The 27,425-nt window shown below is 45.4% G+C and overlaps 1 protein-coding gene across 11 annotated transcripts in view; it reads right to left on the bottom strand.

The window, feature by feature from the left end:
* Window positions 1-27,425, bottom strand: part of FOXN3 (forkhead box N3) — a 393,350-nt gene that overhangs the window by 9,697 nt on the left and 356,228 nt on the right. For 9 of the 11 annotated variants that reach the window (XM_049113398.1, XM_049113406.1, XM_049113399.1 and 6 more), the window contains 2 exons: window positions 20,629-20,694; window positions 11,314-11,419 (listed from right to left, as the gene is read on the bottom strand). In XM_049113398.1, the coding sequence (XP_048969355.1) occupies window positions 11,314-11,419; window positions 20,629-20,694 (172 nt within the window). The remainder of the gene's footprint in view (window positions 1-11,313; window positions 11,420-20,628; window positions 20,695-27,425) is intronic. The other 2 variants (XM_049113407.1, XM_049113408.1) reach the window with 2 other exon arrangements.

Here is a 27,425-nt window from a genome sequence, read left to right on the forward strand (position 1 = left end):
ATATGCACCAGCAAAATGCTTGAGGGCCATCAGGGTCAACCTCAGCAAAGACAAGGCCACAGTGACGATTCATGCGCACCATGAAGTCCTAGCAGTCTCCAGAAGGGCCTCCCAGATTGTGTCCTGTCCTCTGTGACCCCAGATTCATACCACCTCTGCCCAGTCCTTCTAGGAACAGCCTGGCTTTCAAGGCAGACAGGCTTCTGTTCACATCCCAGCACTGCTAACTAGCGACCTGCAGCAGGCTCGTCTCCCTCACAGGGTGGGGTGATGGTGAAATGACGAGTTCTGAGTGGAGAGGATGGTTCTTAGTGGTACTTGAGACTTCTGCCTTGGTTTCCCCTGTTACCGTCAGACGGCTCACTGCTGTTTCCTGCTGCTGGGACATGCTTACCTGAGCACTCTTGTTTTCTTTCTATTCTGGGCCAGGAGGCTTATGGGGACAGGGTATAAAGTTGGAGGAAAGAGGACCCGAGAGAGGAATTCCTGATGGGCCTGCTTGCAAACACAGCCTCTGAGCTTTGGGGAATGGTCCCTGCGATATCTATTTTCTGCAGGCTTCCTGTTTCTTGGCTCTGTCTTGGGTGCATAAAAGTGGCTAGGAAGATTGCTTTGAGGTGTTTCCAAATATGAAACTCGATAAATGTAACTAATTGCCCAGGTAGCTATTAATAGTTATTAAACAAATGAAATTGAAAGTCTCAGATAATGGTTCTCTTGATCTTTGTTGTTTCAGGTAACAGCTGTAAAATCCAAAATAATTGGTCTACTGAACTGGCATAAAACAGTCTCAGAGTGAAGCCAGCGACACTTGGATGAGCAAACTGGGCTATGGCGGGCTTTGAGAAAATCAATTTAGTTCTGAAACCTTATTTTTTAACAACATGGAGCTAATAATTCACTTCACTACCACAGTTAAGCAGCACAGGATATACAGAGAAAGAGCGAGGGGGAGAGAATCATGGGAGCAAGAGTATGAAAGAAGGCAAGTACTGCCAAAGACTAATTCTTAGTGAATCTAGGTGAAAGGCAGCTGCTGTTCATTTTGCTTTTCTTCTTTTCCACAAGAAACTTTTTAAAAAATAAAAAATCTGGAGTGGGAGGTGGGAGATAGATCTCAGAATGACAGCGATGACCAAACATTCGAGCTCCAGACTATTACAGGAGGAAAGGTTCTGGACCTGAGACTTTCTCTTTCTTAAAGGAGATAAACAAGCATGAGAGAAGTCCTAAAGACACGCTACAATCACATGGAGAATAGAACAGGATGTCACTTCTGTAGCCCATGAGTTTACTGTTCTGTATGGCAAGGTCTCTGGTACCGCCCAGAACCATGCTGCACGCCAAAAGTGATTCCATAATCCACACGCTGGAACACTGGCCAAATTCAACCAATCATTTTACAGATTAAACGAACAGAAACTACCTAAGTCCTGTTGACTTGTCCAAGGTGCCCCAGCTAGTTCTCAAAGACAGCTCAAGCAGGAATTTGAAGTATCTTTCTGTCTCTCTCGGGTAGGGAAGTTGTGATGAACACAAGAAACCGAATATACCTGTTGATCACATTTCTGGATAAAAACAGGTATGCAGACGTTAAGTTCCAGGAGTAGGAATTAAAATATAAACGTATCTCTCTCAGTTGATAAAATTAACTTTCCCTGAGATGGTAGCAATGGGCCTGTAATCCATAAATTATACACAAACCCAGCAGGGAGTGACAAGCTCCTTCAATTATGAATAACTTGATGTGATGTTGTCCGTGGCGGAACAAGCCAGCTGCACGGACTTGGTGTCGAACACCTCCTGCTGCCAGGGGTTGTCATTACGGGACGCCACATACTGAAAAGAAGGAACCAGTCATCCTGAACATGTTGGACGGTAAATATCCAACTGCTTCTTCAAAATCATTCATTGAAATGAGCATGAGATACATTAGAGACGTCTGCCATTTTACAGATATAACTGAACTTCTATGTAACACCACTCATGATGATCATGTTAGCATAAATTACAGTCATCTGATTTTACTAGGCCTCGACAAAAGCACGTGTTACTAATCTCAAAAACCTGATATTCGTTCTCTTGTCAAATTGATGGGAAATATCAAACATAAAAGGTGAGAAATCATATTAGCTCAGACCGGGAATGAGCAATGCTTGCAACTAACAAGTCAAAGTACAGATTCTAATGAGATATGGCCATTTTGTGGTCTCCTCTCTTGGTTCATTATCACCTCCACCTTGCCCCTGGGCACAAGAGTTTTCTCTGGAACCGAGTTTTAAATCTAGAGACTACCATTTAGGGTGAAGTTGTCCTCTCAGGGGATTGACTTGAGAACTCTGGATTTTGGACAAGCGTGCAATTAATGGGATTGTGAACCAGTTGTGGAGCTAGAGCTAGTGCAGCGGTTTGTCTAAAACCAAACACAGGTAGAAAGACACGAAGAGAAGAGATGGCTTGGGGCTTCCATTTCCAGCCAGGAGGCAGAGAAGACATCTGGAAGACACTCTTCTGACTACTACACAAAAGATCCTGGACAAGGTACAACAACACAGTTTTAAGTCATTGCTAGTTTCACTGGAAAATAAGGGGAATCTCAGAAACCCATGCAAACACACATGTACCAAAAGAATGTCACATAATACAAAGTTAAAAAAATAAAGGGACAAACTCTGAAATGGTAGTAGGCAACCTAGAAAGCCAGGGCTTCCCTAGAGCAAACGTCTATTCTAGCACTGGGACAGAGCCCAAACTCATGATGATGGGGACAGTGGCAGAAGATTGATTCTAGCCAGCTCCACGGTTACCGAGGCTCCTCGAAGGGGATTAAGATGGCCTCAGGTGTACTGGTCCCTAGGCTCCCAGCGTAAGTTTCGAAAGCAAATCCTCTCTTGAAGAACGCAACCTGAATTTAAGCCATCAAAGATCCCCACATACTAAGGTTAATCAAATATTCAAGTAGAAAGCTCATAACCTAAAACCACCAAGCAGGCCACTAGGAATGTATAAATGTAAAAATGTTATGTAAATGTAAAAAGCTAGGACCTCTGAATGATGATACACTCAGTTCAGTGAGGTTCTAGGGAAGAGTAACTGCCCCCACAGGCAGATAGTGGGGATAAGAGCCAGCCTCAACCTCTGCTACGGAGGTGACGCAAAATAAGAAAAGCCTCCTAAGTTTCTTTTAATCCCAAGCCTTGAGTCTTGTGGGTAGGATGCCAGAAGTCCACTGTGTGGACCCAAAGGCCTCAAACTAAATTTAATTTCCAGTGCCCAGGGGTGCCTACTGAAAGAAAATACAAAATCTTTTTGGAAGGACAATCCATAATATCAGGTCATGAGGAATTCACGCAGATAAGACTTCAAGGAACACAGGTTCATAGAAAAAAAAAAAAAAACCCACAAAAGAAATAAGCTACCATAAGCCAGAGACAACAGAAAAACCAACTATAGAATCTAAACTGCAAAGCTGGCAAATACTGAAATAAGTAGGTACATGATGTCAAGCATGTTCACAGAAATGAAAGTGGGAGTTGAAAAATATTAGAAAAAAAGAAAAGATTATGAAATCTAAGTAGACAGATTTTGGAAAGCATCAGAGTTCCCCAAGATGAAAAAAGTATCACCCCTGAAATTAACCTAAATGAAGCTGAAAGTGAAAAATTAGAGGAAAAAAAAAAAAAAGCAGTGAATTGGAAGATGGATCTGAAGAGACTATATATCCTGCAGCAGAGACAAAGAGACAGAAATGTGGAAAAAGATTGGGCAATCCAGACTATAGTAAGAAGAACCAATGTAAATCCAACTGGAGTTCCAGAATGAAACAGAACATGGGGGAGACCCAACATTGAAGAGAAAACGATCAGAGAATTTTCCCGTTTTGATGAAAGGTACTGAAAAAAAAAAAAAAAAAAAAAGAGAGAAAATTTAAAAGTAGCAAAAAAAGAACATATCCCCTAAAGAGGAGTATCAGTAGGGAGCCTGGGTGGCTCAGTCAGTTGACTCTTGACTTCGGCTCAGGTTGTAATCTCAGGGTCCTGGGATCAAGCCCTGTGGTGGGCTCTGTGCTCAGTAGGAAGTCTGCTTGGGATTCTCTCTCTCCCTCTGCCTTCTCGTCATGCATGAGCTCTCTCTTTCTAAAATAATAAATCTTAAAAAAAAATAAAGAGGAATACCAGTTAAGATAAAATAAGCAAGAGATGAAACTGGAAAAATATTCTCAAAGTGAGAGAGAAAAGAAAGAACGATTAAACTAGAACTATATATACAGTAACACTATCTTCTAAGAAGGAAGGCAAGATAAATATGTTTTCAGACAAGAAGCTGTTAGGCTTTTAACTAAAAGCAGATACTCACTATAAGGAACTTAAGAATATATTTCAGGAAAAAAGGAAAAGGATCCAAAAAAAAAAAAAAAAAAAAAAGGCCTGAGATGCAAGAAGAAATGATAAGCAAAAAAATGCAATCAAGTATTGACTGAACAACACAATGATAATCATGACTAAGTGACTTAAAAAAAAAACCTGAAATAGAAACAAAGTAATGGACAACTGTAGCACATCATCTGAGATGACGCAGAGAGAAGAGCAGTTAAAGCATTCCAAGGGCCTTGTATTGATCAGGAGGTTAAAAGTATTGATTAACTTTAAACATTTTAAAATATTCATGTTACAAGTTCTGGGATCAACACTAAAAGAAGAGAAACAGAATATGTAACTTCTAAACCATTAGAAGGAAAAAAAGGAATGGGAGACTCTTGATCAATTTAAAATAATGCAAGAAAGGAAAAAGAATCTGGAAATAGGGCAAACAAATGCAAAATGAAAACAGCAGAAATAAATCCAAATATGTTATTAAAGAGGGCTAAAAATCTTTACTAAAAGGTAAAGATCATTAACACAGATTTTTTTTTAAAATGCTGTTTTTTTTTTTCCTAAGAGAAAAACCTAAAATACAAAGACAAAAAAATAGAAGTGAAGGATGGAAAATGTCATTATCATCCCGTGCTGGTGTAGCTATAGCTATATTAAAACCAGAGAAGACAGATTTTCAAGGCAAAATCATTACTACAGATAAAGAGAGTCATTAAACATTCATAAAGATTCAATTCACCGGGAAGATATAACAGTTCTAAACATGGATATCTTTGCTGAGATAGCTTCAAAATACATACAACCCAAATTGAAAGAGCTACAAGGAGAAATGGTCAAATCCACATTGTAATGGGAGATTTTAATAAATCATTCTCAGTATTCAATTGATCAAGCATGCCCGCCTTCCCTCCTGTGTGCATGCCTTCCTGCTCTTCCCACCCCCCCATCACACACACACACACACACACACACACACACACACACACACAGGGTTAGCATGCAGACTTGATCTAATAGACATATACAGGACATGTGTTAGTAATGAAGAAGGCATATTGAAGCACACATAGAATATTTATAAAAACTGACATATACTAGACCATATAGCAAGTCTCCTCCAATTTCAAAGCAGCAGTGTCTACAGAGCAACCCTCTGACCGTGATGCCTGGTACTTAGTAATCAGTGTTGAGGAGGTAACTAAAAATACAAAATGGCCACCTTCTCCTCAGTTTGAAAATTTAAAAACATGGTTCTAAAAATATCTGTGGATCAAAGAAATCAAAATGGAAATTAGAAAATACTTGCACCATTAATGAAAATAAAAGGCATCAAAACTTATGGGATGCAGCTAGGCAGTAGTTTCAAGGACATTAATGTTAAACTTGTATACAAAAAAGGAGAAAAGTTTAAAATGCAAGAAACCAATCCAGGCAAAGAGAAAAAAGAATAAACCTGCAAAAAGACAGGAAATTATAAATGAAAAAAAAACCAAAAAAACCCCAAAGCTTGATTCTTTGAGAGGAAAACCAAAAAACTATGTCAAGATTAAGCAAGAAGAGTGATGTTGAATTAAAATATGGGATGAAAAAGGAACCTAACTACCAAGGTGTTTTAAAAGATGACACATTGTGAGTAACTTTATGCCAATATATCTGAAAACTTTGGTGAAGTGCACAGATTCCTACAGTTATCATAATAAATTCAGAAAAAAATAAAAAATAAGCCATATTATGCCGGTAGTATTTCCTCCTCTCCCTCCTACCATAAAGCATAACCTAATCCTGAGATTCCGAACTGCCTTCAAAGACCGTGATTTCAGAAGACGAAGCTGACAGGTGCTTGGTCTTTAAAAACAAAGCAAAATACAATATAAAAAGACCACTGGCAGGTACAGCTTTGGGAATATAGTCAGTGATACTGTGATAGCATTGTACAGTGGCCAACGGTAGCTACGCCTGTCATGAGCACAGCATAAAGTACAGACTTGTCCAAGTATGTTGTACACCTGCAATTAATGGAAGATTGCACGTCAACTATACTTCAATTGAAAAAAGAGAGCCCAGGGATGTCTGGCTGGCTCAGTCAGTAGAGCAGGTGACTCCTGATCCCGGGGTTAAGTTCAAGCCCCACGACAGGTGTAAGGATTACCTAAAAATCAAATCTTAAAAAAAGAAAAAGACCACTGGCAAATCGTCCCTCAGGTCCTGTAATTAGACTAACACCCTATATTAACACTGAAGGTTGTCAGCTCCCTGAACTCCTACAAACATCTTCTCAAGGGGAAAGACAAAGTTAGGTGAGCAGGAGCAGATCTTAGGCTGAGAATTTTCCTGGGGACTATTCTGACAGGACCTTAGGTATTAATGCTCCACATTATAGTAAGACCATTCATTCCTGACTCACTATATGTTTCATGGGAACTGCAGTTTTCATTTGAGGTCCAAATAAAATTAAGCAGGTTTATTTATTTATTTTTAAACAAACTTTTAAAAAGATTTTATTTATTTGTGAGAGATACACGGAGAGAGGCAGAGACACAGGCAGGGGGAGAAGCAGGCTCCCTGTGGGGAGCCCGATGCAGGACTCGATCCCAGGACCCCAGGATCACAACCTGAGCCAAAGGTAGACACAACCACTGAACCACTCAGGTGTCCCAAATTAAGCAGGTTTAGATGGTGACTGGATGGAACTTTCTTTTAATTTTATAAATTGCTGCAGTTCAGATGACCCCCACCACCTCTTAAAACCAATGGGTACAGATGTACACTGTCCTGAAGGTGGCATAAGAAGCTCAATCTTTGCCTTTTCCTGGGGTTTGCGGCTCAGCTTCAGGTGGTCAGAAAGGGGAGCTGGGAAGGTGAGTAGAGGGCAGGCTAGTTGAATCCAAGAGGCTCCCCACATCATTAATTTTATTTTCCAACTGGTTTTATTGTGGCAAAATACTTGAACGTGAAAAACTTACCATCTTAGCCATTTTTAATTGTCCAGGTCAGTGGTATTGAATACATTCATAATAGTGTGCAGCCACCACCATCCATCTCCAGAATTCTTCCTTTTATGAAACTGCAATGCTGCACCCAATAAACACGAACTCTCCAGTCCTTCCTCCCCTCAACTGCTGGCAACCACCATTCTACTTCCTGTCTCTATGATTCTGACTACCCTAAATACCTTGCATTAAGTGGAACAGAAGAGTCTGTCTTTTTTGACTGGATTATTTCACTTAATGTAATGTCCGCAAGGATTATCCATACCATAGCATGTGTCAGAATGTCTCTCCTCTTCAAGGCTGACTGATGTTTCATTGTGTGTTATGTACCACGTGCTGCTTATTTATTCATCTGTCGAGGGACACTTGGGTTGCCTAAACGTTTTAGCTCTTGTGAATAGTGTTGCTATGAACAAGCATCCTTTCAAGACCCTACTTTTGGTTCTTTTGGGTATATACCCAGAAGGAGAACTGCTGGATCATATGGTAATTCTATTTTTAATTTTTTGAGAACTGCCTTATTGTTTTCTACAATGGCTCCACCATGTTATATCCCTACCAATAGCACACAAGGGGTCCAAGTCCTCCACATCCTGTCAACACTTGTTAGTTTCTGCTGTTGCTACGAGTCATCCTAATGGGTGTGAAGTGGAATCTCATAGCTTCGATTTGCAGTTCCCTACTGACCAGTGAGGCAGGGCATCTTTTCACGTGCTTTGGCCATTTGTATATCTTCTTGGGAGAAATGTCTATTCAAGTCCTTTGCCCATTTCTGAATTGGGTTGTTTGTGTTTACTTATTTTATCAGACATCTACTTCGTGCACGCCATGTGCCAGGCACACCTGCCCAACATCCCACAGCCACAGAATAAGGACTGGGGAAACTTGGTTCCTGAGTTCTTAGATGTAGTTTTTGGGCTCCGAGGCTTTTGAAGGACCCCAACCTCAGCAATTTTCTCCCAGTCCTTTTTGGCAAGCCCTGGACATTTAATTCTTCTCTACCACCTGAATGATCACTTGGGATCAAAAAGAGCCTTTAGAGTTTTGGAAGCAAGGTGACCCAGATCCCAGAGAGTTGCTATGGTCCCTACTTGGGAGGCAGCCCATAATGCTATAAATGTTAAGAAATTTGGGGCTCCTGTTTCCTGAAAGGGCCAGAAACAGTTCTTCTAGGGCTATCATCATTTGTTCCATTCAGTGTATTCTCTGCAAGGAATTTCTCTGGGAAAACAGAAGACACAGGCAGGCATAAAACTTTAAGATGTGTGAGAGTCATTTTGAGGATAATGTGCCTTGAGGACTCCATGCCCAGGCAAATTTAAAAATAAGCAGGTTTCCAACGCCTAAGGATGGGCCAATCTCTGAGGTTATTGAGTAAAAAGTCAACACTGTAAAGTCAATTACACTATTGACAGATACTCTTACAAGGAGATTTCACATCATAATTATATGCAAAGGAACCCAGCAAATACAAGCTGTGTAATGATCAGCTAATAAAAGTAACACTTCATCTATGTCAATAACAGTTTCAGAGTTAAGACAAACAAACATGGCCTTTGCCACTCAGTGGTGGAAAAAAAAAATCCCTGAAAGACAAATATTTTCACTTAAGGAGAAGTCGCTTAGACTCACACAGAAAACCTATCACGCAAAGCAGAGTAGGAAACTGGTCTTTAGTGGGTGCTAATGACTCTCTGGCCCTCCCTCCATCCCTGGCTAAGCTGCAGGGGGGTTAGTGGCGGAAGCGCTAAACACGCCCAGGAACCCCTGGTCACTGCCACAGGGTCTGGAAGACATGTGCCCTTGTTCTGTGGACTGTTTTCCTTTTGACCTCAGATACATAGTCTAATTTAAAAAAAAAAAAAAATTTTTTTAAATTACAATGAATGTGAAAGAGCAAAACAAGATTCCTCAGCACCCTAAAGACTTATTAATGGGTTTTATATAGACACTGGGTTCTGCAAACACCCCCACGGCTATTATTTATGTTTATTCTTTCCAAAAGCATCTCATGCCCATTATTTGCCAGGCATTTGGGGCATGAAGGAAGCAGAGTCCTCTGACCAAGGTTCTTGACCTTACAGAGTTTGCAACACTCCTCTCCCTAATTTCTCTTGAAACGGAGGTGGAGGGTGCAGAGCTGGCATTTGGATAATGCACCAATGCACCACAGTTCCCTTGACTGTCAGGTTCTCTCTTATTTATGCACATGGTAACCTGTTTAGTCTTGCAAACTAACAGTTGTGCATTTCACCGAAAACTTCTCTGAGGCTCAGAGAGGTCATTCTGAGACTACGAGTGCCTTCACAGTGGACAGCCATCAGGCAAGTGGTGCCATTGTGAAGCTAGTGTTCCTCAGCCCTAAATCTACTCTTCCATGGTGCTCTGTGGGCTGGGACGGGCTATGCCAGCCCCAGGTCTGCTGCACCATCTGGCTCCATGTTAGGCTCAGACAACAGGAGCTGCCTCAGAAACCCTGGGAAGAGGGTAGAGGAAGAAAGGACATGCCCCTTCTTCCTGTGTGTATCCTGTTCACCTGAGGCAATGGTTCATTCCTGTAATAGTTGCTGAATCCAGCTTATAGACCCTCAAATGCTTACAGAACCAACTTCTCCACATTCCCTTAGGGTGCTTGCACAAGCAGGAGATCCTGAGATCTCCTGAGGTCCCTCCTCTGAGCTCAGAGACTCCAGCCCCAATGGAGAGGGGGCCATCAGAGGTCAGGAATTCCACCACCAGCTCCTCCTAAGTCTGAGTCCCACCTCTGCAGGGCAACCGTCAGGACCTCTTCCTTTTCTTCTCTTAGCCGGACATGAGACTTCACTAAGATAAAATGGCCTTCAGATGCAAACTTGATCCAAAAGTGCAGAGTGAGCAAGGAGAGGATGCTGTGAAGGTGCACAGCTCAGTGCAATGGGCCTTCCAAGTGACAGCTTGGGCCTGACACCATGCAAACATGAGGAGCCATCAGCCAAGCAAGTGAGAACCTGGCCCCTGCTTATGGCAAGCGAACTACTGAGCAGAGGGGGACACACAGAGGAACTTTACCACACAGGTTCACTCATCAAATGGCCACAACCAAAGCATGGGGCTTTCAAAGCAAAGAGAAATCCATCCACAGTTGCTTTGTAAAGCAAGTGTTCCGGTGATGGACCTTGAAGGGGGTGCTGCTTTGCACATGGAGGCTGAGGGATGTCTACATAGAGGCAACTGAGTGGGTAAGATGGGCCACCACTGGACATATTTGGGGAACAGATTTGGCTCGAGGAGATGGGAGGACTGGGGTGATGATGTCAGGCTGATGTGTGGGAGTCAAAGAAGGTGCTTCTTTGGACAGCCAGAGAGACACATTTTAGGCAATCAGTCTAGCAGTGGCTGATGGGTGGGTGGCGGGGGGCGGCAAAGAAGCAGCAGGAAGATGAGAGGCGGCACTCACACTGGCACCCGTGAGGGGTCGTAGCTAGAGAAGAGACACTAATCCAGGACCGGCAATGGAGTCACAGAAGGATGGAGGGAAGCAATTTTCCAAGAAGAGTTCATGTGGTTTGGCAACTGATCTGATTTTGAGCAAGGGAAGGACACCGGCTGTGATTTATATCCCACTCACTGCAAGTTTGCGTTTCACTCTAGAGGTAGACCAGTTAGCCTAGAGTCGAATGACTAACTTGCTCACTACTTCCTTCTACCCAACTTGCCCCCCCCTTCTTAGAACAACAAAAAAAGCTTAATTTGTCTTTATCTTCGTATATGCAAAGAGACCAAGATAATTTGAGCCCAGAAGGAAAAGCCTGGGGTCTCTGGGAGTTACTTTGACTTTTCTGAACACCCAAATCAGCTGTACTGTCTTCCCAAGTGAGAGGCTGGGCCTCTCCATCCCAAGTGGGCCCGTGGGACACATGGCGCCCTTTGCGTTCCTTAGGCCAGCTCTGCCCAGGGGGCGTCTCCCTTACCTCACAGCTGCCGTCATCCCGATGGGAGTGATTGGCAAAGGCCGGACTCCGGGAAACAGCCCTCGGCTCAGAGCCCGCGCTCCATTCTGTATCACTCCAGGGGGCACTGCAAAAGCAAGTGGGAGAGAGACACCACAGGTGAGTTCAGGTGTGATGATTTCTGCTTCGAGTCAGAAGTTTTGGATACACCAGAGAGGGAGAGAGAGAAAGTGGTATTGGCATAGGAAGCAGAGACAGAGAGAAACGGACACGCACACGCGCACGCACACACACACACACACATGCATGCACACTGAGGAGAAAGGAAGATACCATGCCTCAAGAGAAAGAGATTCGGTCAGCCATGTCAGACCAGTACTTTACAATCAAATTACTGATGCATTACTTTAAAAAAGGGTATTAAAAAATGGGCTTCAGACATGATTTCCTTGCATGTATTAAGATAAGCTTTTATTTCTAGCCAGGCCCTAACAAGACCCCAAGAACACAGACACAAGTCTGGCAGCGATGACCAAACAAAAGCATTCATTCCCTCATGCTTCTCTGGTCGTAGTCAGAAGCTGAGAACACCTTTCTACGCGTCCTTAATCTAACAAGGGAAAGAGAGAGCCAAGACAACAGCAAAGCTGATCTTACAAGCTACGTGGCACCTCAGCGCTCACAACACAGTTCATGCTCACGATGATCTCTGCTGCCTGAGGAAAGACCCTTCCTCAGTGTCGGCTGGAAGTGGAGGGTTGGCTGGGAAGCTCTGGTTCCCGCCTCAGAACCCTGCAGAGCCCACTCTGGAGGGCCCACTTCCTACTCTCTCGAAGCTTCCCCCAACCAAATCTCCCGAGAGTTGTCTCATCATCCTGCCTTCTCCGAAATACCCTCATCCCCGGAGCAACAGTAGGGCAACCTTTTTGCCAGCAACCATGAGATCCTGTCCTTTTCCAGACAATCTCCCAGTGGCCTCACACCTGAGTCACACAGCAGGGGAACCCCAAGAAACCCCCAACAGTCCATCTTTTTCATTTGTTTCAGGCCAATACTCGTCCCGTACTACCAACACTGCTCCACGTGTCCTCAGGGCTCACAGCCTTAGCTTTCATCTTAGTTCCTCCTGTGACTTCGTGCAAGTTACCCACATCTCTGCTTCCTCCTCTGAATGGCATCCGGACTCCCCAGAGCTCTGGCTGTGCTCATCTAGCAGCCCTGGCACAGTCTCATCCAGAGGCAAGGTGGATAAATCACGCTTTCTCAAACAAAGGCCACACCAAAGAGGCTCTAGAAAATTATGCATTCAAAAATGAAAACCCTTCTGGATATTAAGTTTTTAAAGTCCATATTGAGAGGCATGCTCTTGACAAAACACAAACATTACTTTTTACTCCTGTAATTTTTAGGCTTCTAAAGACATGTTTACATAAATATTCCAAGGTTAATTAGATGTCCCTCATGTAGGGTCAATGTCCACTCCTGAATATGAGATAATGCTATACAGACCGAGTCCTTGAGAATTCTGTGGCTCTTGCTAATATTTTTGCCACTTTTTTCCTAGGTTAGTGTAAAGCCCCAGCCGCTGGTGGATGGGAGACAGAACTGAAATCAGTGCCCAAAGCCAGTACTACCAGTGCAGTCCAGTGGGCCGGAATCTTGCCCTTCTCTTACCATATTGAACTGTGACAGCAGGCTGCACTAGATCAGGAACTCTTACCCATATCCCTTACCAGCAGCCTGATTTCAGATAGCAGATCATTTGAGACAGGAGACTTAACCAAGTGTCTTAAAAGCATGAAACCTGCATAATGTGATACTGAAGGTAAGTATCCTATTTTGCTTAGCTGATGAGTTCTAAGCAAGAGTGTCTAAAATTTATATTAACTGACTTGTGTTGCTGATTTCAAGACTTCTTACAGAGCTACAAGACAGGGTGGTATTGGTGTAAGTGGAGAGATAGAGATCAAGGAAGAAAACAGATTTCGGAAATAAACCCCCAAATACATGGCCAACTGATTTTTGGCAGAGGTATCCAGACAACACAATGGAGAAAAGCAGGGTTGGAACAACTGGAGATTTGGGAAAAAAATGAACCTTGGTCCTCACCTCATGCCATAAATGAGTTAATTAGAAACGGATCATAGACGTAAACGGAGGAACTAAATTTAGAAAACTTTTACAATAAAACATGGCAGGAAAAATACCCATAATTCTCAAGGACAGACATGCAAAAATCCATAGAACTCTGGAGTTTGTAGACAGATGCATCAGGTTGTTTGAAAAGAGAGACTTTCTGTTTGTCTCTTTTGGGGACTGTGACAAAGGGTTTTTCAGCTATTTTGCTGCTTGGGAGTCTCTTCGAAATGGCCAGACAGCCGTAGACTCCGTTTAATTCTTATAATATTATTGAAGATATCAGTTACTAGGGATCTTTTCCAGGAGAGCGAGTGAATTTGATAGATAGGACTACTTGTTAAAATAAGTTAAAAAATTTAAAATCAGTATCACTAATTCTTGCCAGCAAAATTATAACAGTCCCATACATAGATTGTATCCATTAATGGGTTAACATAGCAAGTACCCACTTATGTATTTGATGAAGGGGACAAGGGGTCGACACAGTTATACAGGAGACAGAATTGAAGAGGCGAGGGAAATATATTGTGGTAAGTGCTGGGGCAGGGGGGGTCTGTAGGCACGGAAGGATGGAGACCCCTGACCCAAAGTAAAGACTCCCTGTAGAAAGCACCATCCAAGTCAGCATTCAGAGGCGGAGAGGAAGTAGTAAAAATCACAATGTGCACAAGAACAAAGAGTAATTTTGGTAGGGCATATGATGCTCTGTGGGAATGAGAGGCTTTTGGGCTCCACCCCATGGGTACTGGGGAAACCATTAAAGGGTTCCGAGCAGGGAACTTGTCTGGCATGTAGTGGCTGAGAGCCAGATGCTGGTGTTGGGAGGACCTGAGTCTGCGTCCCATCTCTGTCATTTCCTGCCTGTGTCCCCTGAGCGAGCCACTCCAGTAAGAGGATGGGGACAGAAATGGGGTTTATCTCACATGGTGGAGATTTCACTGAATTAATAAAGAAAATACATCTTAGTCATGTAAGCAGCAGCAACATCACCACCACCACCATCATCCTCAGAGCATCCTGAGGCAGCCCAGGCTTTCTCCATTCCAGGTGAGCTGAGAGCCCATTAGAAGGAGAATTAGAACCAGGCTGGAAGAACTTGGCCATCTTCTGGCCACAGTGCGTGCTGGAGGAGCAGGGACTACTCTCGATGGCGATTCTGTCCCCATCGTGTGAAACATCTCAGAGTCGCCCCTGTGAGAAAAATGCCTGAAACCCCTAAAATCCTGGGACAGAGACTGGGGTGCCTTGGAAAGTGAAGACGGCAGATAGGGAGTCACAGAGCACAGGTTCTCCGGACTCTGGCACGGCCAGTGAGTCATCTGCCAGCCAGAGGACAAAGCAACCCCAAGGACACTGCCCCAGCTCGGAGTCCTCTGCCCAAGTGCCCAGAAATGGTAAGCCCCAGGGGCATGTCCAACAGGATGGAGAGCAAAGGAGGGAAGCCAGTCCCCAGTGAGCACGGACTAGAGACCAGGGTCCTTTGGTGGGCCTCACCTCATTGAAGCCTCCAGGGAGCAAGTGTTCCGCAGTGGTTAAGGGTACAAGCCTAGGGCAGCACGGCTTCTGTCCCTGTCTTGGTCTTGTCCCACCACTAGCCCTGCAGCTCTGGGCAAGTGCCTTCACCTGCCTGTGCCTCAGTTTCCTCACCTGTAAACTCAGTATAAACATAGCTCATAGGATTGTTTTGAGTATTAAATAAGACTGATATAAACTGTTTAGCTCAGTGGCTGGTCCCTTAAAGAAGCTCATTATCATCATCTTGTTCATCCCTCCACCATCCCATCCCATCTCTCTAGCGTCTTCCTGCTAATTATCTCTAAGGAACAGGACCTATGGGTGAGGGGTCAAGACACGGGGGAAATTCTTCCAGCCTTTTAATGCTTTTTGTAGTTCTCTGCATTCACTCACAAAAACATCTTCCTGATGAATGAACTGTAGTCACTTCAAAGAGAATCTCATGGACAGAGCTATCCCGAAGCATTAAAAGGCTTTCCCTGTGCTATTTCCTGAACCTTCCAAGACTTCTGGCATTGTAAACTCGGCTCTTCTCCTGACTCCTGGAGTTTGCTCTCAAATGAGCTGCAACTGAGTGCTCCTCCTGCCAACCCTGCCACTTCTCAGTCCTTATCACTGGCAACGCTCTTCATGTTGGGATGGCGACGCGTTCGTATTTGCTCACGGGCTGCCAGGAGCCAGCTGTGACACTTAACTATTCTCCCATCTTTTCTCCTTCCTGTCTCCATCCCCAAGCGTCAGGAACGAGGCTTCTGGAAAATGAATCACAGCCAGTCTAAAATGTCTGTGAAAGGCATTGAGGTCCATATTTAACAGTCTTGGATTCAGGGGACTGTGAAGGAGCATGTATGCATTCCTCAGCCCTCTGCCCGTCAGCACGTCTGTCTTTCCCTTCCTTTTACTCTGTATTACCCTTGGGGTAAAACACCTAAAGCCCAAGCACTTTCCAACCAGCCCAGCCCACCCAATGCACTGAAATGGGTACCTCGGCTCCAGCTGTGAAGGGATATAGTGAGAAACTAGACATGTTTGTGGCTCTCACTGCAAAGGCACAGGCCCCCAGCACCATTCCGTTCTGTTACATGAGTTCAATATTCAGCTTTTACATGCAGGAAGACACACGTCTGAGATTCTCTAGTTGCTGGGATGAGGTGCCAAGGACAGGAGCCCCAGAGCTCCCAGTTCTTGCTGCTCAACTGCTTTCTCTTACGTTAGAGAGTGACACTAAACGTCCTTATTTTTAACCAGGAAGAAAGTAATACACACATGAACCAAGCAGCATTGCTCACTGGGATCTCAATGTCATCACCTTGAGAATCTAAAAAAAAAAATGTCTATGGCACAAGACAAACTTCCCTCTAGGCTTTGCCACCCTCAGCACTTCCCCATCCCAGCTTCCCTAGCTTCCCTCCTGATGCTCAGCTTCCTTGATTTTCACAGCTTCTAAAATTAACCTCTGAGCTCCTACTGCTGCCTTTGGAGGGCAGCCCTGGCTAACGCTACCAGAGGCCATAAGCTGAGCAGCAAGTGATTCCGATAATCCTTCCCTTTCCCGAAGTCGGCCTTTCCACCTGCTTACTTTGGAAGGATGCTGGGGAGGGGGCTGGAATGGGGGAGCCTGTGTCCCGGTTGGCATCCTTCTCCGGTGCCTGGTGTGTTGGATACATCTCCCTCTTCCAGGCAGGGTGCGGAACGTCGCCTCGGTCCCTCCCCTCGGCTTGTCCCATTTTGTTGTTTTGTTTATTATCCAGTGTTCCTCTCTGGGAACATTCCAACTAGGGATTATATAAGCCTTTGAAGATGAGTAATGGTGATCTGACTTCATAACAATCCCTCCATTGGGGTTAAAGATGACTCACAGGGCTTGTCAAAGGGGAACTGCAAAGCAGGTACTTAAGTAGACTCTAGAAGCTGGAATTAGTCTCTGTAGCCACTTTTATGGGGAGAGGGAGGGAAGAGGTGGATGGATCTGACTAGGAGCAGAATCCAAAGTTCAAGAGATAACGAGGCAGCAATGTCCCGTGCGGATTTTTCTGGAAGTAGTGTCCTAGAGCGCATGTAAGATGTAATGGTGCACCTTGTAGGATGATCCCCGTGCTGCAAGATGGCAAAGTCTGGAAAAGATAACCTCATCACTGGTGCTGCTGGGAATGGGGACAAAACACTGAAGCCTTTGGTTTGGAGGAGATGCACACAGCTGCTTCATCGAAAAGGAAGCATCAGGTCATCAGGAGAGGCAGAGGGAGCCCACAGGGGACCCAAGCAAAACATGGGGTGGGGGGGTGCTGAGCTCCCTCGGGGCAATGTGGGGCCCCTCCTCAAAGATAAAGGGGCTCGGCCGACTGGGATTCTCACCAGCTTCTTGAGAAGTTTCCTTTGTATGATCTACTCAGCTTGGCCTGGCCGGTGGCCGGTCTGCCAGCCCCGAGCTGGCTTTGCAGATGCTGGGCCCAGGGAGGATGACAGGAAACAATCGAAGTGGCTGCCGTCTGGTGACCTTAAGTGGAGTGGCCACGAAGGTCGATGGCAAAGGAAAAGGCTTTCAAGCCACCCAGGGCCAGCTTCTTAGTGCTGGAAGTGACCGCGGCAGACAGACAAGGCTGGTGGCCTCTGTTCAAACAGGGCACCGCACAGCCCAGGAGGGGAAAACAAGAGGCTATAAATAGCAGCACGCCCGGGGAGGCTCTGTAAACAGCACTCAGCCACCACCCGGCCTGGGGAGCAGAGCACAGCAGCCTCGGTGCAGACACGGGGCCGCCTGAACCCGCTGTGCTCACACGTCCACCCGGGGACACACGCACACCAACACCACGGGCCAGGCCGCCCGTCCTCCAGCGCCGTGGCTGGGTGCTGGTGCCTCTGAATCTTGTCAGGGAGGAATCACCTCCTGCTTTTTCCAGGCCTTGGGCAAAGCTGGTGAGGCAGGGGGATGGCAGCTGCAAAAGGCACTCATTGAATCTCAGGGAAAAAAAAAAAAAAAAAAAAAAAACATGACCCAAGTAAAATGAAAACAGGAGGGAGGGGAAGAGAAGCCAAGAAATGCTGAGAGAAGACCAAGGCCATGGGTGGAGACACACACCTCCCACGGGCTTACAGGAGGCTGACTGGCTTCCCAAGTGCACGCAGAGGACACTCATGGCAGGTTCACGTCCTTCCTACAGTCCTGTTCCCCCACCCTCGGGAGCTTTACTCTGGGCTGTTGACCAAGCTCTCACTTGACCAGTAGGGGCTTTTACTCAACACTGGGGTGAGGTCGATGGGAAGGTGAATACAAAGATGCTGCTCCTACCCCTCTCCCGAGTCTTTACACACGGATTTCTTGGCTGCACCTGTCAGTGGGCCTCTCCTTCCATGACTTTTGTGGGCCTCCTGGTTCTTTCCTTCGTGGAAGGACCTTGGAGCCCCCCTTCAGGAAGGCTGAAGCTGGATTTCTCACAGTGGTTAAGAGCGAGGGAGGAAGAAAAGCCTAAAAATGATCCTATGGCTTCAACACATGAACATCGAGCTTTTGAAACTCAAATTCAGTATTTCCACGCAAGACTCTGGATACCTTGAAAAAAGTAATTATTTTTTTTAAAGATTTATTTATTTATTTATTTATTTATTTATTTATTTATTTATTTATATTTATTTATGATAGACATAGACAGAGAGAGAGAGAGAGAGGCAGAGACACAGGAGGACGGAGAAGCAGGCTCCATGCTGGGAGCCCGACGTGGGACTTGATCCCGGGACTCCAGGATTGTGCCCTGGGCCCAAGGCAGGCGCTAAACTGCTGAGCCACCCGGGGATCCCCGAAAAAAGTCATTATTTATAGTTGGGTTGTTGTGGTGAGAGAGTGGGGAGAAGCTCACTTAACCACGAGAACATTAAAAGCCACTCACTTGTCAGCGAATCACAATCAATCCTGTTTCTTTTCTACCTGTGCTCAAGAACCTTGGGATAATGGACTTGCATGGAAGCTGCTGGGAATTCTTTAATGACCAATCCCCCTGCCCGTGTCCCTCTTAATTCCATTATTTTGGTTCATCAAAATCATGTCTTTAGGCCAACGATCACCATGTACAGTGGCTGGGGGCTAAGGAAGATGCTAGAGAATCTTGCACAGCTCCGATGAAACAAATATGTTTCCCCAGGATAAGTTATGCAATCTGATTCTGGAAACCATTTCAGACTGTAACTTGGTTACAACCCGGTCTGTACTCTTCCTGCAATGTTATCTGAGAATGGCGTTTTTTTGTTTTGTTTTGTTTCAATTTCTCTGTAACTTCAAATATCTTTGAAAAACCACATTACTAGTTACTGGACTGTACTAGATACACAAGTGGCAAAAAGCAGTGGCATTTGCTTTTCGGAGGTGTGGGCAGCCTAACACTTCAACTGCTGGCAATCCGAGTGGAGCAAAGAAAGAATGGGAACTCTGCACCTTTCAGAACAGGTAATGGCAGCCCCAGAGGGATGAGTCTCCCCTGAGAATGTGTGGCCACATCTCCTGAATCTTCTAAAGGAAGGAAAAAGATAGGATAGAGTCAAATTTCCTAAGGCTCTGGGGAAGGCTGTGACCCAAGGAGGGCTATGAAGGATGGTCTGGAACTGCGTATCAGTCTGCTACTGACAAAAGCACCCAAGAATGGATGTTCTCCAATTTGGGGCATTTCTCTAAGGAGGCCTGCAGCCCTCAGGCAGCCAGAGCCCCAAACAAGCTGAAGGCCCAGCCCTAAGGATGAGCCAGCAGGCACCAGTCCCTGAGTGTCGTGGGCTCTGCTGTGTTATGCTATCATCTCCAACCGGTATGTTCCATCCACGGGAGGCTACCATGCAGCCATGTCCTGAGCAGACCCTGGCAAGTGAGTTGGCCATCTGCTCAACAGGGTTCTGGCTGGGGGTGAAGTGCGAGCAGAGGAACTAGATTCAAGTCAGGAGGAGGAGGGGACAGATCCCTCCATTTAAGATCATCACTCGGGATGGAGACCTTTCTAAAACCATGGTAGTCTAGCTCCAGAGGCGGGAAAAAACACGGGGCAGTGGATAGAAGAGAAGTTCAAGGAAGGAAAAGCGCTGTCTCAAGCTTGATGTTGCTCAGAAGGTGAAGACAGGAGCCCTGCTAGCTAAATTCGGCCTCCTCTTCTTTATGACAGCTTGGAAGGCTGGTGGGAATGATACTCATCCAAGTGATGGTCCATTTCAAGGCCACCCCAAGCTCCTTACACCTACCTTGCTACCTCTCCTCTCTAGCTATAAAATGGTAGCCTGCTGTTGATGAGGTCCCAAAAGGGAAAGAAATTTCTAGAAATGGGCACTGCTCAGTTCCATAACTGTGAAACTGGCCCGACATAGCCTCTTCTAGCAGAAACCACAAACTCCCAGGAACTACTCCTGTGGGAGAAAGGAAGTTCTCTCCATGGGGACTCATTATGGGTCTGCTTCCCTTCCCCCAAGTCTTGAGCTCTGAGATCATATGAAAACTCTGTCATCTCAGAAACACACCTATGCATTCATTCATACATATGCATGGCTGCACGTTTGTTCGCATATGCATGTAATCATGCACTGAGGTAGTTCTGAAGTGATTCTACGAGGGAAGTTCTAGTTGAGCATTAGTTGTTCCTATGGCCTGGTATATAAATGAGAAGGTTAAGTTCACAAACTATGGTGCTGTAGGCTATAGAAATATCTACTCACAACCTGCTTGTATCTCAGGGGGAGTATTCAAAAGCATCATGGCACTGGCAGCATCAATGTCAGGATCTGGAAAAATCAACCAATAAATAACATTATTTACAACGGGGCTGGTGCGTGTGTGTGTTCTTCCCCCTGCAAGTTAGTTTATGAAAGCAACAGAGAAAAAAAAAACAAAAAAACATCCAGGAACTAGACGAGCTATCCCAAAGGTGACTTTCTTCCAGTTTGGATTTGAGAGGAAGGCATTCTAGAATGAGATTTAAGGGGCAGGTTGTAAGTTTTTCAGACAAAGCACGGTCCCTCCTCAGTTTTGCGATTTTCACAGATCGCACTGTATGTTCCTGTTAAGTTGGTGATCTGTGCCCCCCCCCCCCCCCCCCCGCAGCTTGCTACCCTGGCACGGCGGAGTAAGGCAGTGGGGTGACGATGCGAAGTTCAGCTATAGGAATCTTTGATGGACGGGGGAAGCTCAGAGCTCCAAGAAGAGACAGCCCTAAATATACCCGCATCTAGTGTGATACAAACAAGACTTCGGGTCACTTCCATCTGTCAGCAGAATGTGAATTGTGTTTTACGAGACTGTGTGTGCCCGCACACGGTGGCGGTAGAGGTGGTGAAGGCATTAAAGAAAACGTACTTGAAAATCTAAAGAAAAAAATTAAAGTCCCGATGTTGGGGGCACAATGTCTGCTTCCGCATCTATTACCGCTTTTAATATGCCCCCCCCCCCAAAAAAATTCCCATCACTTCGTTGCTGTAATTCTTAATAGGTTTCTGAATCCTTACTGATCCACCAGTTGACAGATGGCAGGTTATACAGAGACAGAGAAAAATATTATCCTTTTATAACTAAATTCATTTTCCTGTGAGAAACAGCAGCGCTGCTGCTATGGAAATGAAAGTTGCCATGGCAACAGTAAACAACCCCCAAGAATGGTCACTGAATAGGCTGAAAAGAACATCTGCCCCAGCGCAGCGTCCCAGCTGCCCTGGGGCGAAATGCGCTAATAGTGCGGTGAGGCCTCGTGACAGAAGCTGCTGCCTGTGCCCTGTCCAAATAAATGAAGTGTGCAATTGAAGTCGACATCAAAATGCTTGCCCTTGCAGATTACCACCTCTGTGTCCGCTAAACCCAATGACGAATGATGGGGGGGGGGGCATGGGGGACAGGAGCGCTCGCACTTGTCAGTTTTTGTACAAATTACACACCAAAAAATTCAATTTACTACTAATGGCTCCACGGCACTTTATTTTGGGTATTATGCTAGGAAATGACTTTTTTACTGTTTAAAAAAGTACATTTTTCATACTTTATATGTGCAGTTTAATTCCAAGGGAGTAATGTGATGCAGTATAAAGCCCCACAAGCGATTAATAATACGGATGACGCTGGTTCCAGAAGACAATGTCTCAAAAAAAGGGAGGAGGAGGTGGTGGTGGTGGTGGTGGAGGAAAGAAGCTTTATTCTGTAGGCCTTTTTCGATTTTGCCTGCAGGAGGCCTGTTACTTATGCTCTGTAATGGAGTGAAGGTTTATTTTGTATGAGAAATATTGTATGAGAAACAGGTAAATTAACTTATTTGGCAACTCCTGGGGTGAAATTCCTAAAACAGTCATTGCTCCCCACTGGTAGTAAAATATATATATATATATATATTAGTTGAACTGAAAGACTTCAAGGTCCCACTCACAGCTCTGAGAGTTCCTGCTGCCCTGTGCCCTCCCCACACGGCCTGTTGCCAAGAGGCAGGGCTCAGAGCTTCTAGAAGATGCAGTGGAGGGACTGAGGCAGTCGCCTGCTCCTTTTTTTTTTTTTTTTTTTTCTTGGAAAAGACCCCCTCCTCTCTTAGGGCTGAGTGAGAAAACACACCTGTCTCTTGGCTGAGTGAAGGTTCCTTACCATCTTCGAGAACACAAGTGTTGCTGGCCACCCAGGGCTGGCCTGGCTGGGTGGCCCCTGCCTCCCCAGGGGACTCTGACCCAGATTTTTCCTCAATGACCAGGAGGTTCGATGGGGACAGAACAAGGCGAAATCCAGAGGAAAGAAATCAGGAATCTTTTCCCATTTATTTTCCCAGAAAATTAAAGTGGTTCTTTATTCTTCAAAAACACATGGGACCATGGGAGGAAGGTGCAAAGGGCCACGGATAGACATAAGGAATGAAATGAGAAAAGAAAAGAAAGACAGCTTTTGAAGGAAAAAAGTACCATCAACACCCACATGGATTTCACAGAACCTAAGGGGTAACTTGGAAAGTGCTTCGGACCCACAAAACGTCACCCCGACTGCCACCCCCATCCCAGCTGGGCCAAATCAACACATCAACGTGAACACAGGACAAGTTTAGGAGAAGTCTCCCAATCCATCCTTCTGCCCAATCAGACGTGCCACGTGGAGGCCTTTGCAGACAAAGACTCCCATGCCACCTTGGCCCTCCTGCTGGTCTCTGGGCATTTAGGGAAGGAGCCACACCCAGTCCTGTCATGATCTTATTCGTGATCATTTCTACAGTGCCCTACCTTGCATCCCGAATGGACCAGTTCCTGTGTGGTAAGAGCGCAAACACATAGCCCTATAAGGCAGAAGGCAAGAGAGTGCAAGGCATGGGGGATGTCCTCCTCCTGACATCTCAGCAGTTGGAATTAGCAAACAGGCAAAGTGCAATGGTTTGAGAAAATGCATTCTACGTTCATCGTGTGCACACTGGCATCACGGTCATGGGACCCTTTCCCCAGGGGACACAGTGCGTGCCCTCCTCGGTGTCCAGTCTGATGAATTGTATACCAGGGGCACCACCACCAGGATGAAGACAGAGAGCACAAGATACAGATTTCCATCACCCCAAGGTTTCCTTGTGCCCATTCGCAGCCAGACCCCCACCCTTGTCCTGGGCAAGTCCTGGTTTGCATTCTCTCTCTCTCTCTCCCTGATGTAGTACCACAGTGGATTTCTTATTCCTTCCATTATTGAGCAGTATCCTGCTGTGTGGACAGAACTACACTTTATCTGTGCACCTGTAGATGGAAGATCCCAGAGTGGGATCATCTAGAAGCAGCCCCTATGAGCTTCTGCATCTGTCTTTTGTGAACGTGTTTTCCCTTCCCTTGGGTAGCTGCTGGGAAGAGCATGTCTAACTCTACAGGGGACTGATGAACTCTCCTCCCAAGAGGCCGGACTATGTCTGAGAATTCCAGTTGTTTCACACTTTTGTCAATACTTGAAACTGTCAAGCTTGTAAAATTTTACCCATTCTCCTGGCTGTGTGGTGGTCTTTCACTGTGGTTTTAATGTTTATCTCCCTAATGACAGATGATGTTGAGCATCTCTTCATGAGCTAAGTGGCCCGTAGTGTATCTTCTTTGGTGAAAATTCTGTTCACGTCTATGCCCACTGCTCAGCTGGGTTGTTTAACCCAACTGTCAAGTTGTAAAGTTCCTTAAACATTCTGGATAGAAGTCCTTCGTGAGAGATATTCTTTTCCTCAATCCGTGGCTTATCTATTCAGTTTCTTAACAGCAGCTTTTAATAAGCAGAGCGTTACATTTTTATGAAGTCCAATTTATGAATTTCTTTTAAGACTCAGTTTTGTTTGTCCCTAACTAAGAAATCTTTGCCTACCCCCAAGGTGCAAAGATTTCCCTCTTGAGCAGCTTCTTTTTCAGTCTCATGCGTTGGTGTCACATTATCTGGGTTCCATACTCAGATTTACAGGTAAATGAGAATGGGAGTCATCAACCAGAACTTTCTTCATCCAGTAGGTTGGTTCAGCACAGACCTCCTAGAACTGTACAGATCAACACTGGAAGGCCCCACTTTGACTCCAGGTGGGTTGGGGCACACTAGGCAGCCTGAGGGAAGGTTTGATCAGCCACGTTTCTATGGAAAAAAGGTCTCTCGGACCTGCTCCTAAATATCTGCCATGACTTCCTATTCATCACACCTCGACATCCTGTGTGTGCTTCAGAGCCAACAATCTGCGATCTCTCCAAAGAGATGCTCCCATGCTTCTGCATCTACCTATTACTAAGTTTTCTTCCCTCTTTAAACAAAATATTATGAAGACAGTGTGTGCTCACTGTAAGAAAAAATATATATCTGGTAGATATAATTTGAGAATTAAATGTCTTCCCCAAAGACCCATTCTCAGATTCACATTTCCTTCCTCCCTTCCTTCCTTCCTTCCTCCCTTCCTTCCTTCCTTCCTTCCTTCCTTCCTTCCTTCCTTCCTCCCTCCCTCCCTCCCTCCCTCCCTCCCTCCCTCCCTCCCTCCCTCCCTTCCTCTTTCTTTAATTCATGAGACACACAAAGGGGGGCAGAGACACAGGCAGAGGGAGAAACAGGCTCCCTGTGGGGAGCCCAATACGGGACTCGATCCCAGGACCCTGGGATCACACCCCAAGCCAAAGGCAGACGCTCAACCGCTGAGCCACCCAGGTGCCCCCCAGATTCACATGTTCTTGTACAGACACCCAGAAATTGTCTAAAGTTGTCTATACAGATACAGACATTTAGGTATGCTCACCAATGGTAGGTATTTATACTTACGCACCTGTACCCATTCTTTAAAAAGGGGTTTATATGAAAAATACTTTTCTTCAATTTTTCACTAGATAACACACCTTGGCAACCTTTCATATTCACATACATTATCTGAAGTTTTCCTGTGGTGGCTTTTTTATGCATAAAAACATGCCACAATGTTAGTACTGACAGTCTCTGTCCTTTAGGCTGTAGACTACGGGGAGAGCAAAAATAAAACATCTGTAACCTGTGCCCAGTACACTGCTGCTCCCTATAAATCCTGAGTCCCTGAGGACTCAGTCTTGGCATGGCAATCCCCTCCTCCTTCCCTGTGTCCCCCTCCCTAAGAGGATGAAGCATGGCCCATCCACTCCCTCCTCAGGCTGCTCACAGCTCTTACTTCCTCAACCTCTCTCTCTGGGCCCACCCCCATTTGCTACCTTAGGTAACGTGTTATTTTTTGTGGGTTTCCCTGAAAGATTACATTCTCTGTGGTCAGGAGAGACCAGTGGTGGCATACATCTCTAGGTATGAGAGAGGCTTTCTGATGCAAATTTTTGAACAGTATGCTTTTGATCAAGGACACGGGCCTTGAGGTCATGGGGTCTTAGGAGTTTTTTGGCTAGAGAGGTTTTAGGCAACTAGGCAACTGTTTAGGAGCTAGGGGATGTTTCTGCTCTGGAAGCACGGCTGATGCTGAAGGATAAAAGGTCCAGAACTAGATGCAGGGGAAAGTGAGCAGTGGGTTGACGGCACAGGATTTTCCCTGGGCTTAAAAAAGAGGTTTTCTTCCCCAAAATGGTTCAATCCACTTTATCAGCACAAGAAGAAGATATTTTGGGCAAGAACTCTTTTTAGGAATGAAGATCCACTTGGCAGGAGTATCCTTCATGTTGCCTCTCTGGGGAACTGAGCTGAGGGGTACAGGAGAATAAAGGAACATCCCCTCTATTTCTGAAAAGGAGAGTCTTCCAAAAATACCTGATTCAGCATCCTCATACAGAAACCCCAAATCATTTACCTTGGCTTAATTCAGTATAACATCAAGGCTGCCATCATGGATGCTTAGTAAAGTGATGACCATCCTTAAAACGGAGCCAGTCTCAAACCTGGATTAAAAGAAATTCCTCCTCTGCTCATGCTTCAGTAACAAATGTTACTTCTCCTCTGGACCAGTTCCCAGCATCCCATTTCAATTTTCATCTTTAATGCGGTTGTCTTATCACATTGCCTCTTTTCTGTGGTACAGCACTGAAAAAATGGTCACACATCTCAAAGATGCTTTCAAATCCTTTTCTCGTGAAGGTACATACACAATTACATTATGCTACAGTGAGAGAAATAGGTAGCAAAGTTTCTAGAACCAATGGTTCAGCTTCTTGGATTAAAAACTATATAGGGGATCCCTGGGTAGCTCAGCGGTTTGGCGCCTGCTTTTGGCCCAGGGTATGATCCTGGAGACCGGGGATCGAGTCCCACGTCAGGCTCCCTGCATGGAGCCTGCTTCTCCCTCTGCCTGTGTCTCTGCCTCTCTCTCTCTCTCTCTGTCTCATGAATAAACAAAATAACAAAACAAAAAACAAAACTATATATACTGCACTTCATTTTCCCAAAATGCAGAGACGGGTTTCTTTGGGGCACCGAGATGGGGGTATGGTGGGGTGGGAAGAGATCTTTTCTCTGTGAGTGTGATGGGAAAAGAACTGGTCAAGGAATGAGAATTCTTGGGGTCAAGAATTCGTGGGTAAGCTGCCAATTAACATGTAACTTTAATTTTGCTGGGATGGAGCACATTTCTTTTAAAATGGTGGGTGGTGGCTGCAGACTTGGGAGGGGACTTCACCTCATTTCATATAGTTCTGGCTCTGCCTCTAAAGCCCTCTGCCTTCCTTTTCCCTTTCTGGTTCATGGCTGCCAGAACTATGGACTCCGAGGGGCACCTACCAAATGCTGTATTTGTTCCAATGCCCCTGGAGGAAGCTGACACTCTTCATAAGGCTAGGAGAATACCCTACTGTCTCTGGAAAGCCATGACCGGTCATTCTGGGCATGTGCAGGGTTCACTTTGAGCAATGCATCCAGCCTGGCTTAGGGATCTTGTGGATCCCTAGGGTAGCTTCCTGTCTGCATTTACTCTCCTTCCTCTGGGACCTGGGGTCATAGGGAAGTGACGCCAGAGACCATCTATTTTAACAAACTAAGAATACAAAGGTGAGTTGGAAGCTCCTGGTTCAGTCCTCATGGCCATAGAGGGCTACAACATGTGAGTACCACC

This window comes from Canis lupus, chromosome 8, assembly GCF_003254725.2.
Source record: "Canis lupus dingo isolate Sandy chromosome 8, ASM325472v2, whole genome shotgun sequence".
Classification (NCBI taxonomy): Eukaryota; Metazoa; Chordata; class Mammalia; order Carnivora; family Canidae; genus Canis; species Canis lupus.